The sequence below is a fragment of the Macrosteles quadrilineatus genome, unplaced genomic scaffold (genome assembly GCF_028750875.1).
Source record: "Macrosteles quadrilineatus isolate MER2022 unplaced genomic scaffold, UCM_ALF_1.0 Scaffold_4__1_contigs__length_99947679, whole genome shotgun sequence".
In the NCBI taxonomy this organism is placed as follows: domain Eukaryota; kingdom Metazoa; phylum Arthropoda; class Insecta; order Hemiptera; family Cicadellidae; genus Macrosteles; species Macrosteles quadrilineatus.
The window spans coordinates 34,417,643-34,435,870 of record NW_026542597.1 but is presented as its reverse complement, the minus strand read 5'-3'; the positions used below and the strand labels follow the sequence as shown (position 1 = coordinate 34,435,870).

General features: G+C 33.7%; 2 protein-coding genes across 2 annotated transcripts in view; one reads left to right on the top strand and one right to left on the bottom strand.

Annotated features, from left to right (window-relative positions):
* Positions 1–7,365, bottom strand: part of LOC128992382 (uncharacterized) — a 39,952-nt gene extending 32,587 nt beyond the window's left edge. Inside the window, exon 1 of the mRNA XM_054415934.1 lies at positions 7,288–7,365. Coding sequence (XP_054271909.1) covers positions 7,288–7,327 — 40 coding nt within the window. The 5' untranslated portion in view covers positions 7,328–7,365. The remainder of the gene's footprint in view (positions 1–7,287) is intronic.
* A 2,758-nt stretch (positions 7,366–10,123) lies between these two features.
* LOC128992138 (sorting nexin-12) lies at positions 10,124–16,844 on the top strand. Its single transcript, XM_054415569.1, has 4 exons — positions 10,124–10,494; positions 13,099–13,194; positions 14,748–14,872; positions 16,182–16,844. The coding sequence occupies exons 1-4, from the start codon at positions 10,330–10,332 to the stop codon at positions 16,285–16,287; spliced, it is 492 nt and encodes a 163-aa protein (XP_054271544.1). The 5' UTR covers positions 10,124–10,329; the 3' UTR covers positions 16,288–16,844.
* Positions 16,845–18,228: the final 1,384 nt, after the last annotated feature.

Genomic DNA, 18,228 nt, shown 5'->3' with positions numbered 1-18,228 from the left:
TTATGATATTTTCCTTGGTTTAATTTAATCAGTGGTGTGGCAAAACCCAAATAATAAATGTACCAAATAAAGTAAATGTGAACTGAAAGCTATGTTAAGATAAAATAAGAGTATTTTGTTTTACCACTTGATAATTAAATATAGTTAAACATATAGCCTACAACAGATTTTAGAAAACAAAAGTCAACGACGTGCAATTTAGTTATTGATTATTCTTTAGTTTAATTTAAGCACAGGTTTGTTATGGCAAGTTATGTTAAGTTAATCTAACACATATTAAGCAGTTACAATTTATTTAAAGTAGCCTCCAAATTCATACAAAAATCTATACATTGTAATTTTCATACTGTTTCCATGAAAACATATCAATAACATTATTTTCATAACTTAGACGCTTTAAAAATCCAAAGCAGAGCCGGAGTTGATACAGCAACGATTATAGAATATTTGTTTATAATCATTGACATAGTTTTAGAATAAATAATCCATGATAAAAGGTTAGATTAAAATAAACTTACCTCATAGTTATGGAAAATATTATATTTAATTTCTTTGTATCAGCTGTCTGAAATTGTGAAATATGCAGTTTAGCAGTTCTTCTATGTTTACATTTAAATGTCAAAACAAATGTAAACAAACATTGTTAGTGTTCTCATCGCAGCCATGGAGACCAATCAATATTTAATTTTAAAATGTTCACCTCAGAACTTTTAAAGCCAAAGGGCCAAAGCCTACGGTCAGTATCGAAATGTGAATAGTCCTATAATGGTCCTTGGTATGGTAGCTATATTTTTGTAAAATTTAAGCCCAGTTGGTTCAGTAGTTTTTGCACCTATTAGTAACACACATACAGACAGACACCATTAGATTTTTATATAATAAGTATAGAAGTATAGATGATGGATAAATCTGTAGAGTGATCAAGCAATGAATTATTTTTTTTCTCGTATCGGTTGGTATATAAAAAATATTACGGTGTACACAAAATATTGTAGAACTATCTACAACTATCTTACAGCAAATATAAATCAAGTTTATGGTTGGGAAGAAATTTAACTGCGATAAATACGTAATTTACTATCTACAAACATAACGGACATAAGTTAAGTTAAACGTTGTAAGTGTTAACACACCACAAACTGTTAATCTTGCAGTAATTTAAACATCTTGCCAATGCCAGTTATACATTAATATACATGTCATCGATTGTCAGATATGCAATATTTATCAACTCGACTAATAATGTCAGTTGCTCAGTCCTTTACTATGTACCAGTAGTAATTAATTAAATTGCACAGTTGGCGTACATATAGTTTGTGTGTACACATAATATGCTCTTGAAGCTAGTTTTAGATAACTATAACTTAAAACACTTCCGTGTAGTGTCAGTTATACTTTAGGTTAAGGTATATTTCACTATGAAGTTCTGAAATTTGGAGAAATTCAATAATGTATTGCAAGTTATAGGGCAATTCGCACTCAAAGTATAAGTTTTTCTAGTCCACGCATCATTTAAATTCAATAGTAGCATTGATAGGCATTGGTTTCATTAATTCATTCGCCATCCCCAATTGACCATGCGGTCAGTTATGCGTGGTTATGCAGTTAATTTGTGCAACGCAAATTTACAGACACATCACATTGAAAGTGTTGTAGAGTAATTCAGACACAATGCACTGACAGTTACGGAGTAATGTTCACAAGACATACTGACAGCTATGGAGTAGTTCTTAAAGTTACACCGTCGGTTATGGAGTAATTTATACACACTGCACTGACAGTTATGGGGTAATTCACACACTATCCACTGTCACTTTTCAGTAATTTGCACACTGTTTTATGTAGTAGTCTGTACGCTCTGTACCGTTAGTTATGCAGTAATTCTCATTTCAATCTGCAGTCAGTTATTCAATGCAGAGATGCACGATTGTGCGAGAGTTGATTATTAATGTTGATTCTAATTATAGCTTCGTCGTCGTCAGCTGTCGTTGTTTAAATGGGAGCGGTGAACAATTGTTGTTATGTCGGAGATATGACATTTACAGAATGTCTATCCTCTCTGCTTAGTTTGTAATTTATGTTGAGCAGTCGTTTTTTTAGTACGCTTAAGTATTGTACTTTTTGCATTCTGAAATAGACATCTCATTTATATGGACCGTCTGTATTTTGGTTTAAGTTAAATCAGTCATAGTTAAATCAGCCACACACAGAATCATCTTATATACTAAAAAAACTTTTGCAAAACTTATGACAGCTAGCCTGACTATACTACTGGAACAAATTACACGCTGTTGGTACAATTTTTTTTTTTTAAGAGGTTGGCGGCCTCTTTTTACCTTGCATTTGCCCGTCCACATAGACTACAGATTTGTGCGTGGAACGTATCCAGCAAAGCAAGGGGTGAGCCGGTACAGTACAAAGGTGAACTGTACTGAAAACGTTTGTGGCAGTAACCAGGATCCGAACCCACGACACTACTGCCTTGGACCCGAAGTCCGCGACGCTACCAACTGAGCCACCGACTCACAAGAAAAATGAAGGATATTTTCCTCTAGATGTGCAGAATCCCTTTATAAATTAAAATAGGTTCAAAAATAAGCACAAAAAATGAATTTTAAATTGTAAAAATTAACATGGACCTTATGGGTTGCCATGTTGGTGACGAAATAACAACAAAATATAAACAGAAAATTGAAAAAAATGGAAGAAATTCCAATCACATGTTTTATTTACAGCGTGGGGTGAAAATAGAGAAGTTTGCACAATACATAATTTTGGTTGCGTTTTCGACCACGGGGCGAGCTCTACATTAAAAATTATATTTTTCGTTGTTTGGTTTGGTTAAAAAGTTGGATTATTCGACCGAAATCAGTAATTTAATCAGCCCACTCTGACGGTGGCTCAGCACAACTACGTAATTTCTACTAGCATTGGAATAGTGTACCATTATAAATGTGCATTGGACATTGGCGATAGTATTGTTTGTTGACAAACACTCAACCGGAGAGTATGTGTATGTAGCAGCGGAACATCAAAGCCGATCTATAATGATTCATGTCATTCTTGTCTAACTAGTATGTGGAGATTAGGCAATTAGGCAGCAGGCGAGCAAATAATAGGTAACCAACATGACAACTCATGAACATTGGTGTTCAGCATTCTACGGAACTGTTTGGTGTGATCGAGCCTGTGGATTAAACCAAAGACTTTAGATCCTATTTTAATGTCACAGTGTCCCGCCTTCAAATTCTATGACGAGGACGATAGGCTCGAACTGTTTTACAAACAAAACAGGCCTAAAACTTTACAATAGGGTCAAAAGTGAATTTCCATGATCCAAAGCAAGGCCACACTAAAAAAAAGTTTTTTAGTGTGGCCTTGTCCAAAGTCAACGGCAGAATCTAGCGAATAGCAGGTTGGATTAGTTGGAACAAGACAGAAATAAATTCATTCATCGTCTCGGACTCGGGCGTCCAGCTGGCTGTTGCTTTCTTTAGGCTTGGGGAAGTTGCCAAACCAAATTTGACATGGACACTTGAGTATCATTTATCTTTTTCGATGTTTTTATGGAGGAGATATTAATGTTGACGAGTATTTTCCATAGCAATAACTTCCTAACCTGAATCTAATTGCATTTAAAAGAAACGGGTGTAGCTATAGGGGGTTTCGACCGCTGTAAAATACAAAATTACAGTACTTGACATTTTTCGTATCAATACGGAACAACTGGGTATTCAAGAATCAAAGGTATATTGTTAAAACAGTCATTTACTTGTTTAGCATTTCGGCGGAAAACAAGATGTGGCTAACTTTATAACCACAATGGCTACTGTATTAATCACCGACCACAATAATTATTCCAGGACAATGCATGACTAGTCTTGAGCTAATTAGTCATACCAATTGTAAGAGCTTGTCTGGCATTGCTGCTTTTAACAAACTGCTTGATTCTGTCGTCTTTGGTCTAGTAAATATTTTCATTATCCTTTTCGAGTCTTTTCAAGAAGAGGACCACCGTTTTACAGTGCACTGAAACCGTTAGTTTAGCTTAGCTTGCCTGATATAATATTAGTTTAATTTTATTGGTTTTCAATTACGCCAAACAAGGTAACGTTTTCCAAAAAAATTGTGGTTCTGTGTATCGAAAAGCAAGCACTACACTAAACTTATGTAATAAAATCGTCGATTTCTGTACACGAATTCTAACTTATATTGGCCTATAGAATAGTTAATAAAGTAATTAATTGTAACTAGGACTTTATTTACGGTACGGTACGTAGTTTATGGTACGGTAGTAAAATATAAATAAGTACGAGTATATTTAAGTATATTTAAGTTCTTTTGTACAGCTCTAAAACGAGGCGTTTGTATTCTCGGCGTCTGCCATAAATGTAAATGGGATATTTACATGTGAAATTGGGTGTTTTGCATTCGCGTTAAGATGCAGCGCGAGATTATGAAATTAGCAAAGACGAGATCCAGGCCAATCTACATGTTTACGGTCGGTTTCTTGTATTTTTTCTGTGAGAAGGGGGGTGGGGTAAAAAGGAGGTTTACAGCAAACCAGGAAGGCATTTTATAAATTACTAGAGGTCGAAAAACTGGGCCAAAAATATGTAATGTACAGACTTCTCAATTTTCACCTCACACTGTAAATTAAACGTGTGATTGGCTTTCTTTCCATTTGTTTTTATTTTCTGTTTATTTCATTGTTATTTCGTCACCAACATAGCGACCCATGCAATTTTTGTTACATTATAATACACAGAAACAGGTACTTTTTTTATCCGTATTCAACTCGCCCGGTAAGGTTTAACACACTCGCACGAAAATCCCACTTACTGGGCTAGTAACGTAACATTAATTCATTTTAGCGAATTTGCCATATAGGGAATACGCTATTACCGTAGTACTCATGGCAAGACCTGGGTCCGGGACCGATTTACTTTTTCTTTTTAAGGTCCCCAGAGGCCAAAAACACCCTCCGTTCAAATTCATGTATATATCCAATATCGCGATAACTCGAGCAAAAATTATCCCATTTTGATTAATTTTTTTAGAAACGTGTAAACCTACGTTTATTGGAACAAGTTCACGAACCAGCATGATCGGACTATGGGAACGATGGTTTATGGGGGATTTTATGGGGTAAAAATTGGGTTTTCCATTTTTTTACTCAAAAAACATAAAATTTCCCAATTTCTTTGCAGAAAATTTTGTAGAGCTTAAAAAAAGAAATAATTTTGTATACTGAAGTGTTGTTGTATGCCTAATATATTTTATTTATCTAATATAATGGTTTTAAATACCTTCAGTCACCAGTTCAAATAAGTCGGCTATTGCGACCTAGGTTTCGGCGCGAAGTTGTACCATCATCACGACTTCGTGCCGAAACCTAGGTCGCAATAGCCGACTTATTTGAACTGGTGACTGAAGGTATTTAAAACCATTATATTAGTTACTATAACCAGTTCAGGGGCAATCCCACATTTTATGATGTCGAAATTTTATTTATATTTGTCATGTTATTCTTATGGAGAATAAATAAACTGTTGAAAAAATACCAACAGGTCTTCAGGTCTTGAGGCCTGAAGATGGTTCAATAATGAACCAAAACTAGTTGCCAAAATCAGCAACAAAGGATTACTATATGCAGGTATTGTAAACCATTTTAAACTGTTGAAGTTTGCTTGTTTATGGATATTGTATTTAATCAAATTTGGCAATTTTGTTTATTTCATACTAAGCTATCAATTTTTTAATAAAAAAACACACCTACCTTCCCTGTAAAAGCAAGCCTAGGTACCCATTGAAATTAATGTTATTTAATTATGAAAAAATCTGAACATTTTCAGGGAATATTTTTTTTGAAATCCAGCCAGGTAAATGGAAATTCGTTTAGTCTGCAGGTTTGCTGCGGCGGGGGTATTTTGTGCTTATTTTTAGTGATTAGAGTTTGGTACTTTGGTTCCCGAGGTCCCGGGTTCAAATCCCGCCAAATCACCAATGGATTTTATCTAAGTGATAATGCCGCAACCCCTATGTGAAAAACAATCCCAGGCTCGTGCTTAGCATCCTACGACAAAAAAAATATAAAGGGATTCTGCACTTCTACAGGAAAATATCTTTCTAGCACTATGCGTAGATTTTCCCTGTGGTGCACACGAGTTCAGATAAAAGGTTTTAAAGAAACTTGCATGCCTATTATAGATTCTAGTTATATTGTAGTTCAAGGCCCAGAAAAGAATAATGAACAATGTTGTTCTTATAATTGAAGGAAATAGTAATAGGAATAAACAAACCATTGATTATGGAAATCAAAATAAAAAAGTTATAAGCACTTAGAACAATTTAAATAGAAACTTAGTTCAGTTGCACTGTTTAGTTGTGTTTATTTGCAATATTTGGTTTAATTCATACTAAGCTATCAACATTTCAAAAAAAAATCCTCAATAGCTGCAAACCTACCTAAGTACTCATTAAAATTAATATTATTTCAATAGGAAACGAAGCTAATTTATTCTTCAACGGTGAAATAAAAACAAATAATTTTGGTAATCCTAATTATTGTACCGTTCGTTATCAAACAAACACTTAAACAGTCTATCTAGAAATAGTGTCGTCTTGGAGTTTATAGTTATCAACATTTTATTTAGGATTATTTTATTTTTTTAGTCAGCTGACAACCGATTCTTTGTTTTTTGTTTAGATTTACAATAATTTTTAATTGTTGATAATTACAAAATAGTTCAGAAACACAAAATACCTCCTCCATTTAGAAATGTTGATTGTTTTGTTAGTGAATGGGAAAGTATCTTGGTCGGATTATTGTAAACATATATTTACGTGCCACAAACAGGACAAAAAACAGCTGTCGCCGTTATAATATGGGTTTCAAAAGGGTAAAGCATTAATTTAATTAATCCTTCATTTTTCTATCCAAAAACTCATCTCAAAACTTGTAAAATCTATTTAATAAATCCTGCAGACAAATCAATATACATATGCAAACCAAATTAGTTTTATTTTTGTAAGAAAATTTAAAAAACATAATAGCCTTGTACGTAACGTTTTTACTAAAAACAAATTTGATTAAAAAACTACAAATTTATTCTTTGTATATTATACTAGTATTATGCACTCAATTTATTTCAACAGTTGTTATTTTATTATTTAAAAAATTATTCAACTATATAATTCGATTTAAAAATCATAAGGATAGGGACTTTGCAAATATACTTAAGTGAAATCTTGCAATTGTTCTAAAAAGTAAATCCAACAACTAACCAGCAAAAAGCGAAGCAACGATAATCCACACAGTGGCCATGAAGACGTGAAGTTTAGGTTGGTCCCTATACAGGTCGCGGCGCCGTCACCGACTGAACTGACTCGACTCAACAACCAAGTCAACGATTGTTGAATCGGATCCCTCCCCTCAGTACCCTCATTTCCCTCCCCAGAATTCAATTTCATCGTAGGGAACGATTTGAGAATCTTTAATGTGCCGTAATTATAAATGGGTGCAACAGTGCAACACAAGCACTTTTTATGAGTAATACAAAAAAGTTTATTCGAGTTAAAAAGTAAATAATTTCTCTATGGAAGTCAAGTTTCCTTAACAAAAATATTTGCAAGTATTTTGGTGGTGAATGGGAGGATAATTTCTAGCTGGAGTATTGTTTATTGGAACGCTATCAAATTTAGGGTTTCGAATAAATCTTATTTGATCAATACACTTTCCAGCTAGGGGTGTAAACCCGTTTTAATGGTTATCGAATCTCAGCTAGCAAACTTTTAACGGGCTTACAACAATGCTAATTTTAGTATGCAATGGCATAAATCACAGACAAATACAGGGTGATTGATATAAGTGTGCCAGCCGTTTTATTCGAAAACCATAAGAGATATAAAAAAAAGTTAGATGGTAAGTGCCTTGGACTTTTTATTAAAAAAATTTTAGTAAAGTCGAAAAAATTATTTTAGACACCATTTTTCCAATATGTCCGCCAACTTTGATTTTTCTTATGGAACCAGCAAACCAGTATATTATGATGTATTCTGGTAGAAAATGTAATTTTAAGACGATTTTATTCTTGTGATTTTTTTCATAAACCTAACCGTTTCAAAGATAATAATGGTTAAAGTTTTGAAATTTCTGCATGAGGAGTCTCGATAAAGGCCTAAGCAAGCATGCCAGCTGTTTTATTCTAAAACCATTCAAAATTTCACAACTTGAACCATTATTATCTTTGAAACGGTTAGGTTTATGAAAAAATTACAAGAATAAAATCGTCTTAAAATTACATTTTCTACCAGAATACATCATAAAATACAGGGTGTTCCATAAGAAAAATCAAAGTTGGCGGCCATATTGGAAAAATGGCGGCTAAAATATTTTTTTTGACTTGACTACAATTTTTTAAATAAAAAATCCAAGGCACTTACTATTTAACTTTTTTTTATATCTCTTATAGTTAGTTTTCGAATAAAACGGCTGGCACACTTATATCAATCACCCTGTATAGATGCATAAAACAGGGTATTAAAATCTAATTATTACGATTTTTTTGTGCAAGAGAAGATTCTAATCTTCATGCTCACAAAATATAAACCTCTATGAAGATAGAGAAACTCTCATACATGCATGCCAAGTACTTCCCGTCCACTTGAAGTCTCTTGAACCTAAAATGATCAATTTCGTATTTTGACCAACAAAATCTTGATTTCGGGCTGAAAGTTCCCCAGCTCCCCCGCGCCCATGGATCCTCGCCCCTGGAGCCTAGAAGACCGAAGAAGAGATTTAAGAAGTGTTGGCTGTTTCTTAGACCAGACCTTTCTACAACATCTGAATTTGAATAGCTAATTGAATAGATCATGTTTTCACTGCAAGGACTCTAATTAAATAAAACTTTTTATAGACAAATGATTTGTATTGGTGCCTTTTTCAATCTTAAAGATTGTAAAATAAAGTACTCTTGTATTCTTTGTACAGTACTCTATTTTCGCCATAGCTACATAGCACGGATATTAGAACAGAAACAGTATGGATCAAAACAATGACGCTACTGGCCCGAAAGTGTACATGTTTTTATTAATATTTAAACGGAACGGTCACATCGTCCAAACCAGCTGCATAGATAAAACATACTCCTCAAGGAGTATGTTTTATCTGTGCCAGCTGTTACGACGATTTAGTGAAGACATTCGGGCCAGTGACGTCAGTAGCTTATGCATATGATTCATTGTGTTTCTGTTCTTACAATCATGCTACAGTAAGTAACGATATGGTTGCCGGACTCTTTGTAATACAAACAACAGAAAGTCCTGTTTACAAAAAGAAGAAAAAAAGGTGTTGGTTCGATCAGCTGGAGACTGGTATTATTTACCGATCCCTTTAACGGGGAACCCTATATGGGTCTTGACGTTCATGAAACGAAGATAAATCAGGCTTCAGGCTTTTAACTTGAACGAAGATAAACAATAAATATTAGATTGTTCATATGTATGGATTGTGTTTTGTTATTATTTACCCAATGTTTCTCGTAGTGTGGCGAAAAGTATTGTACAGTACTTGACTCACCCGACAAAGGTGAGACGCATAAAACCTAAAACCCCCACGCTCAGCAAGACTTGCGTGTGAACTAGGGATGGCCTAAAACAACGTCATCTGATGTTTCACAACAGTTTACTTCGCGCAACTGATGCGTTGTGAATCTAATGCGGGAAAGTCACTAAATGTCTCACATTAGGTTAGGTTAGCCTCCACACTGTAAACTAACATTTACTTACCGTCGTAACGTTTATTTACCGTCCGTAAACACTTATGGATGGATTTAAAACATGAAAATAAGAAGATGACACCTTTATAATCAAGTTTTCAGGAGAATTTCCTTTTAAAGCTATCGTAGTTTTAATCAAATTGCCGAAGAGTTATAGGGGTTTTGAACATAAGATTATTATGGATATTAAATACATTGTGTATACTGTAATAATACTTACAAAATTATAATGATAGTGGAATACATAATCAATGCAACGCTAATTAATTGCAATGCTTTTCCTTTAAGTCTGTCTCTGTTAATATCTAAGCAGCTGTCACTTGCGTGTAAATGAGTGAAGTGATAGGTAGGAGGAAGAAGGAACTTCATGAAAAACTGCAGAAGTACTGTTTCTGTTCATTTATCATTTCATTTCGCGTTTGGTGATATGATATGAAAGACCGTGGAAATTTAATTTTTGGTTTATAGTAGCATATTAGAACCTAAAAATCGAAGTAGTAGTTAGTGTAATTGAAGAGTGTTTGACTGTTAATAGCAATTGAATTTAATTATGGCAGACACAACAGTCGATGCTACCCGTCGATTGAACGTCAAGAAACAAACATTAGATGATGCCTATGCGGCTCCTGCAAATTTTCTAGAAATCGACGTTATTAATCCCACAACTCATGGGGTAGCAAAGAAGAGATATACGGATTACGAAGTTCGAATGAGGGTAGGTATTTAGTTTCTGTAATTGATCGATTACACCTAAGCCAATACATAATTTCATTATCAGATTTAAAATTACCTTTGTTCTTCTAATTTAATCAGGTTAACCTTGTAGAAATAGCTAGACTTTTAATGAAATTGCAACATTGATTTAGCCTAGTTTTAAAAAAAATCCTAAATTAAGTCGGTTGAGTAACTCAATTTTTCTATTTTGCAAATAGGTAAATACTATCTTAGGCTGTTTGTGAAACAAGTTGGTTCATGCTTAATTTAAAATTCCACTGAACTTGAAGATGAGATACTTCAACAGAAAGGTTAATTTTGATACAGATTTGAACTTTTTATCGTTAGGCATAGGCATAGGTTAAGTTGGTCAGCAAGGCCTGCTGTGTACGTTTGTACAAATAATGTTATTAGTTAAGGTAAACAATGGCTCTCTAGGCATTATGTAGGGCCTATTTGGGTACTACACTTCCATATCTGTTGGCACAAACAACCGAACAAGTAATATCGATTATTTGATTGTATACCTATAGTTATTTATAATATAATTTTTTCATCATACTATATTTATTGTTTTTCTTTCTTTCCTTAGTTTTTCCATTATATCGTAGATCGGTTGGTTTAATTTTGGAATCATTGTGTTAAGTATGTTCTTGGGGTCATTTTGCTGGAGGACTAAGTCATTTTTCATACAGTAGTCCTGTGTCATATTGAAAGCTATATAGGTGTTTACTTCTAGTTGATCTATGTTTCTGTTGCTGTAAGCAGCACAGTGTCGTCTGCATACATGACTATCTTGCTGTATTCCTCAAGGTGTTCTGGGAAGTCATTTAATAAACAGGCCAAACAGAACTGGCCCTAGGACAGAGCCCTAAGGAACTCCTCTGTTAGTCGGTAGCAATTCAGATCTGACAGTATCTGTAAACCCTTTTGTTGTGTGTTTTATTTCTACCATTTGCTTCGCCCCTTTAGATAACTTGCAAACCATTTCAGAGTCTCCTAATTTATGTTTATTTACTGGCCAACTGTACCGTAATAGAACAAGCTGATAAGAGAAAAAAAACTTCAGTTAAACAATAAATTGTAGGCTAAGTTAACTTAGTTAAGTTAGTTTGAGTATGCGTTAAGACATTTTAGACTGATTTTTAGGGAAAATCTAGTTCGAATAGAACACTAAATTATAGGGTTTCTATGGTCACGCCATTGAAAATAATTTGCCATTTAGGTTTAACACTTTAAAACCTAAGCAAGAGCTCAGGGTGATAGTTTGTTTATATCACCTGCGAGCGCTAGTGTCCTTAAATATAGTGGCACTTGTCGTGTTCGGCCGACGGTGGCATGGCTTAGTTGGCTAAGGTGTTACACTGATGAGTTGATGTCTTTCCACTTGGGCGGGTTTGTGCAGCTATAGTAGCCCACATGTGCATTCCATAAAAAGCTCAATAATGTGTGGCTTAGTTGGCAGGAGAGGCCTAACTTACCTTAAATAAACGGTGTGTGACTTGGGTGGAAGTTGACAGCTTTTTTTAGTTTAATAGGAATGCTCACGACACCTGTTTTACCTGTAGGCTACTTCTTTATTAGTATTGAGGAGGAGGACACAGATTTGTCTATTTTGCTTATATTTTAGTTAAATATGGGCATAAGTTAATATGTTAAAATAAATATATTATAAAAGGCATAAAAGGACATACCGTAACCTAAAAAAATATTAACAGAGAAAAATAATAAAACATTTGACTTAAAGTTAAAGTTGATAAGTAATGCATACAAAAAATGTATATATGTACATGTTAATGTACACTCTTTAAAATTTCTAGTAAATAAAGAAAATTTAACAATATACTAAATTGGCGTAAATACCTGCTTCGTAGTAATCCAATTGTTGCTAGTGTTGCAACTAGTTTCGACTTTCTACAAAGTCATCTTCAGGCGTCAAGGATGTCAAAGGGTGGTCACTTCATATGAAGTACACCACTTCATTTACACATAAAGTACATAAAAATTCGAACACGGACATTAAAATGTAAAAACGGCACATTTAATACAATTAAACAAACAAAATGGTAACTGTATTAAGGAATGATGTGACACGATCGGATGGATGCAAGGTCTAGACTCGGCATCTAGACCTTGCATCCATCTGATCGTGTCACATCATTCCTTATAATACAGTTACCGTTTTGTTTGTTTAATCGTGTTAAATGTGCTGTTTTTACGTTTTAGTGTTCATGTTCGTGTTTTTATGTACTTTATTATGTGTAATGACGACCTTCATATGGAGTGACCACCCTTTGACATCCTTGACACCTGAAGATGACTTTGTAGAAAGTCGAAACTAGTTGCAACACTAGCAACAATTGGATTACCTACTACAAACCAGGTATTTACGCCAATTTTATATATTCAACGTAATCCGGAGGCTAACTTCTAAAATAACAATATACATTCCTGCTTAAACTCCTTTAGGCCTACCTAAGCAACGAGTTACTGTACTCAAAATGATAGTTATAACTATTTTTAACAATAATTTTAAATAAATGGAGGATGTTATTGAAATTTGTTTGGCAAGTAGGCCTAATCATTATTTTGTTCATATTTTCAGACAAATCTCCCAGTTTTTAAAGTTAAGGAGTCAAGTGTAAGACGCAGATACAGTGATTTTGAATGGTTACGAAACGAGTTAGAACGAGACAGCAAGGTGAGTTTATTGTTCCCTTTAAGTTTAAGATACAATATGGTTGAGAGTGGCTTATCCAAAACAGTTAGGGATTAACTTGGTGTGTTTGGATGGCTCATTTTTGAAAAATCAGTTACTTATTGATGGGAGGATTGTGAAAAGATTTATTGATAACAATACAATAATTCTTGCTTACAATTATGTTTTTATTAGCGAATTTCCCTATAGGGAAGTAGCTATTACCGTAGGTCTCATGGTAAGACTTAGGCCCGGGACCGATTTACTTTTTCATTTTAATGTCCCCAGAGGCCAAAAACACCATTCGTTCAAATTTTTATATATGTATATATATATAGGTATATATATATATAGATTTATATATATATATATATATATGTGTCCGTGAACACGATAACTTGAGTAGTTTTTATCCGATTTTGATGAAATTTGGTTTGAAGGTGTAAGGCGGGATAAACTTGAATGAGTTCGCGATCCAGCATGATCGGACCATGGGAACAGGGTTTTATGGGGGGTTTTATGGGGTAAAAATTGGTTTTTCTCACTTCTTACCCTCAAAACACGAAATTTCCCAATTTTTCTCTAAACCTTCTTAAAGAGCTTAAAAAAACAAACAATTCAGTATATCAAAGTGTTTTTGTACGGTTATTGGTTACGGAGAAAACTAAAAAAATGGTAAATTTAAAATTCCCATGTTATTCTTATGGAGAATATTGTAAAATGTTGTAGTTTGCTTCTTTATGGATATATTTTGATCAAACTTGGCAAATTTATTTATTTTATAGTAAGCTATCAATATTTTACTAAAAACACACTACTTTATTAGTTTCCTTGTAGCAGCAAACCTAGGTACTCGTTTAACCCAATGTTATTTAAATAGATCAATTGAAAATCAATTCGGACAAATGGAAATTCGCTTAGACGGCAGGTTTGCTGCGGCGGGGGTATTTAGTTTTTACGACATTTACATGGTTTTCCATATAAACTCCCATTTTGACTACAATTTTTGTAATAGCTTCAATGTTATTTTAAATATCAGATATCTTCACGTTTTCAAGTCCTTATCCCTCACCCAAACTCCATTTATTTGCACATTTTTAACTAATTTTTTATAGAAACAATAAGCACTAACTTAATAGGTCTATAGGCAACACAGTTAGTTAGAATCAAACAACATGACGGAACAGCAAGTGTCGCTGATGTAGGTCCCCAGGCTGCTAAGTGTGAGTGGAAATGTCTGCATGGCCGATCATACGATAATCTATTTAGTAGGCAACACATATTTCCCTTAATATATAATAAATCTTGACACTTTTCTTTTATTCTTGAAAACATTAGTTACATCTAAAAGGTTCCAGTGATAAACAAATTCGTATAATATACCCAACTACATATTTCTGTAGTGACACTGTGGTGAAACCAATCACTGGATTGAATTGCTCTATCACATGAGGAGAGCAGGTATTTAAATAGGTATGGTTATTTATCACCCTGAAACTGTTGAGGTTATAATGGTTTATTTGTAAAAAAAGTTAAAAATAGCTTATTTATTTCAGATTGTAGTTCCTAGTTTGCCTGGAAAAGCATGGAAACGCCAGATGCCCTTCAGAGGCGATGATGGTATATTTGAAGAAGACTTCATCGAAGACAGACGGAAGGGATTAGAACAATTCATCAACAAGTAAGTGTAGGGCATTTAACAAAATTGTAAACTGTCTTTACTTGTCTACTAAACCATCTACCCATCTCAAATAGAGTAAACCAAACTGAATACTTACAATGAAAGGTGTTATTTAGGTTGTAGAGAAGCTGTAAGATAATCTAGTATTTGTTTATAGCAAGCTTGTCAGCATACAAAACCATTAATTTAAAAACAATCCAGTAGTGACAAGTCTATCAGATTATCACTGTAACACTTTTCTTCACCCATCTTTTTCTCTAAATATGCACCATGTAGATAGTGTTGTTAACATTCAAATAGATAATGAATGCTTCTTTACCTAGTCTTTATCAAAGGACCTGGTGTGGTTTCAGTCAACAGATTTCTTTGTTGAGCTTATCTTCTCATGCTTAACATTCCTGTGGATATAGTTGCTATGAAAATGTGTGTTCTAAAACGGCAACAAACCCAATTTTGGTGATTTCATGTTGTATTGCTAAAGGAGAAGTGCAAGATAGAGCACTGATATGATAAACTAAAGGATATCACACCTATTTTAGTGACTGTGTGGTAAGATATTTTTTTTCCACTACTCTTTTCTAATGGACTTTCCAATCAAATGGGGGGTGTACGGTACGTATTATACCGACTACACCGATAAATCAACTTCCAAATAAGATTTTAATTAGTTTTAAGAACAAAATCTTCTTAACCTAACCTATTCTAACCACTCTATTAGGTTTGGTTATAATTATTAGGTGTGTATGTAAGTAGCAAATGGGATTTCATTACGTAATACTGTATAGTAACTTACTGTAGGCCTACTAAGTACTTTTGATAGTGGGAATATATAGGTAACGGATTTGTACAGTTTTTTTATTGTTAGGTTGGCTTAGGGTAGTATGACAAAAAATATTGTACGCCACGCAACCAAGATGTGTTTTCTGTACTTGTATGGTCCTCTCGCACCAGAACAACCATATACTCATCCGGTAAACGCCTATTTTCCAGACCAGTAATATAATATACTCCGAGTGATACCTAGTAAATTATCAAAAGTACTGAACAGTAGTGTCAGATAATTTCTAGTAAAAAGTGTTTCGATGAAGCTTTTTCTTGAAAGTGAGCCATTTATCTATGCTGTCCGAGAATGTTGTAGGATGTATGTTTGAATTTGCACTTTTGTTAGTGTAAAAATAACTTCAGAAATTTGCTTAGCTAGCAGGCTGTAATTCAAGTATCTTTTCTAGTGATATCATCAGTAACTTAAGAGTCTTGATTGAAAATTGAGCAGTTTGTTCCTGGCACTTAGTTGTTCTTTGTTCCGTAGGATCGCTGGCCACCCGCTCGCTCAGAACGAGAGATGTCTCCACATGTTCCTCCAGGAGCCAGTCATTGATAAGAATTACGTCCCGGGCAAGATCAGGAACACATAATGAAATAGCTCGCCCCGCTCTTGGTTTGCTGCTGACATATCTTTTCAAAATATGTTGGTTTTGTTTCACATTCAGCAAGCTAAGACATACAATATTCTCTGTCAACAATCGTGAATGATTATAAGTTCTTTCCTTTGTTCGTGTGAACAATAATAAAGTATAAAATATATTTTTATTATGTTAATATTGTGATTTATATCAGTGTTATGCAAAGTGTCATTGTTAAACATAATATATTAAGTTATTATATGCAAAAGCAGAAGTTTGTATGTAGCATTATGTATTAAATTATATTTTGTGTGTTTACATAGCAATATTCCATAATTAGGTATATTATTTTTATAACCGTTTCGCATGTTTGTTTTCATCTTGTTTGTTTTATTATGAATGTGTAACATGCTCTAAACCCATAGGTACAATGCATTGTAACATTTTCCATCATTTTAATGAATTGGAAGAGGCAAAAACAGAAATGTTTATAAACATTTGATTTATGACTTGTAATTAAATTAATATATATATACAGTAATTCTATAATAAACTTTCCATACAGTATACTCAATTGTTTTGGTCTATTTCTAAACCTTATAACTGGCTGGGTAGCTGAGTGGTTATAGTGCTCGCCTAGTAATCAAAAGGTAGCCAGTTCGATTCTGAAAAAAGTCAGTAGCTTTTTGATTGTTCGAAACTGGACCCAGCTGTTCCTGATCATTGGGCTTTAAATAAATGATCCTGACTAATGAAACCGCTGATCTTAGTCAGTAACAAAGCTACACAGGTCATCACACACCATTCTACACTCATCCTTCACTCATATTTGGGTTAAAATACGCACCTAGGTGGCGTCCCCATCTCAATGATTGATAATTGATAATAATTTATAATAGCACTATAGGCTATTTTAAAACTACAGGGTTATTACATTTTAATTATTTACACACATCAATCAAATCATCTAAAAAAACAGTGGGCTGGATATTAATCATATAAAAAATAATAAATTTATTAGTTTATTACTAGAAGTTAGGCTTGAGATAATTTTTACTAATCTCCATAATTTAATGGAAATTGTGCATCAGTTTGTTTTAAACAAAATCAAAATAAAGAGACAGGCCAAAGTAATTTGTTGTATTTTTCATCCAAAAGTATTATAAATTAGGTGATTAAACTCAATTGCAGAACATTTAAGGATTTTACACATCTTTCAGCATAAGACAAATCAACCATATTAGGATAAGAATTTGAGTTTGGCAGAATCGTGGTTGGAATTCCGACATCGGCCACACAAGATTAACTCAGGCTATTAACCAAAGTAGGTTTTAATAGGTTGGGTTGTTTTTAACTCGCTGATTAAACTGGAAGTGGTCAGAAGGTGCAATTAATTGATCTAATAAGAGGAACCAATTTGATTCAGTGGCTAAAATAAACTGTTTTTATACTACAACAGCAGCTTTTTAAAATTCAGTACATGCGGTGTTGGGCTGAAGTAGTTCTATTTATACCCAGTGGGAAATAATCAGCTAAGGTCAAGGACACCTTTTTTGAAAACTTTTAAATATTGTAGTTTCATTGTTGCAGTCTTTTTTTGACAAATTGTATTTAGTTTACTTTAAATCTGACCAAGTATTAGTACTTTGGTCAACATCACTTATTTCAAACCTATATCATCAGGTCTTTATTAACTATCTACAACAAACTGATAAAATCCTTTTTACTGATTTATTTTTTGTATCCAAAATTTCAAAATATTGGTTCAGGGGAAGCAACAGTTTAAAATATTCCTTATTGCAATGGTTGTGTCTTGATATATTTTGTAAAACAATTGTGTCTGGACATAAAATCATCGTCTTGCTACTTCAATTAGTACTTACTTGATGGCGAGGATGAACTGCCTGGACTTTTCAAAAGAAGCTCGTGAAGCATTGCTAAAAAGTATTTTTC

Coding starts and splice junctions, on each gene's coding strand:
- LOC128992138 (XM_054415569.1), top strand. CDS start 10,330: ATGGCAGACACAACAGTCGATGCTACCCGTCGATTGAACGTCAAGAAA. Junction 13,195..14,747: donor AGTTAGAACGAGACAGCAAG/GTGAGTTTATTG, acceptor TATTTATTTCAG/ATTGTAGTTCCTAGTTTGCC. Junction 14,873..16,181: donor TTAGAACAATTCATCAACAA/GTAAGTGTAGGG, acceptor TTTGTTCCGTAG/GATCGCTGGCCACCCGCTCG.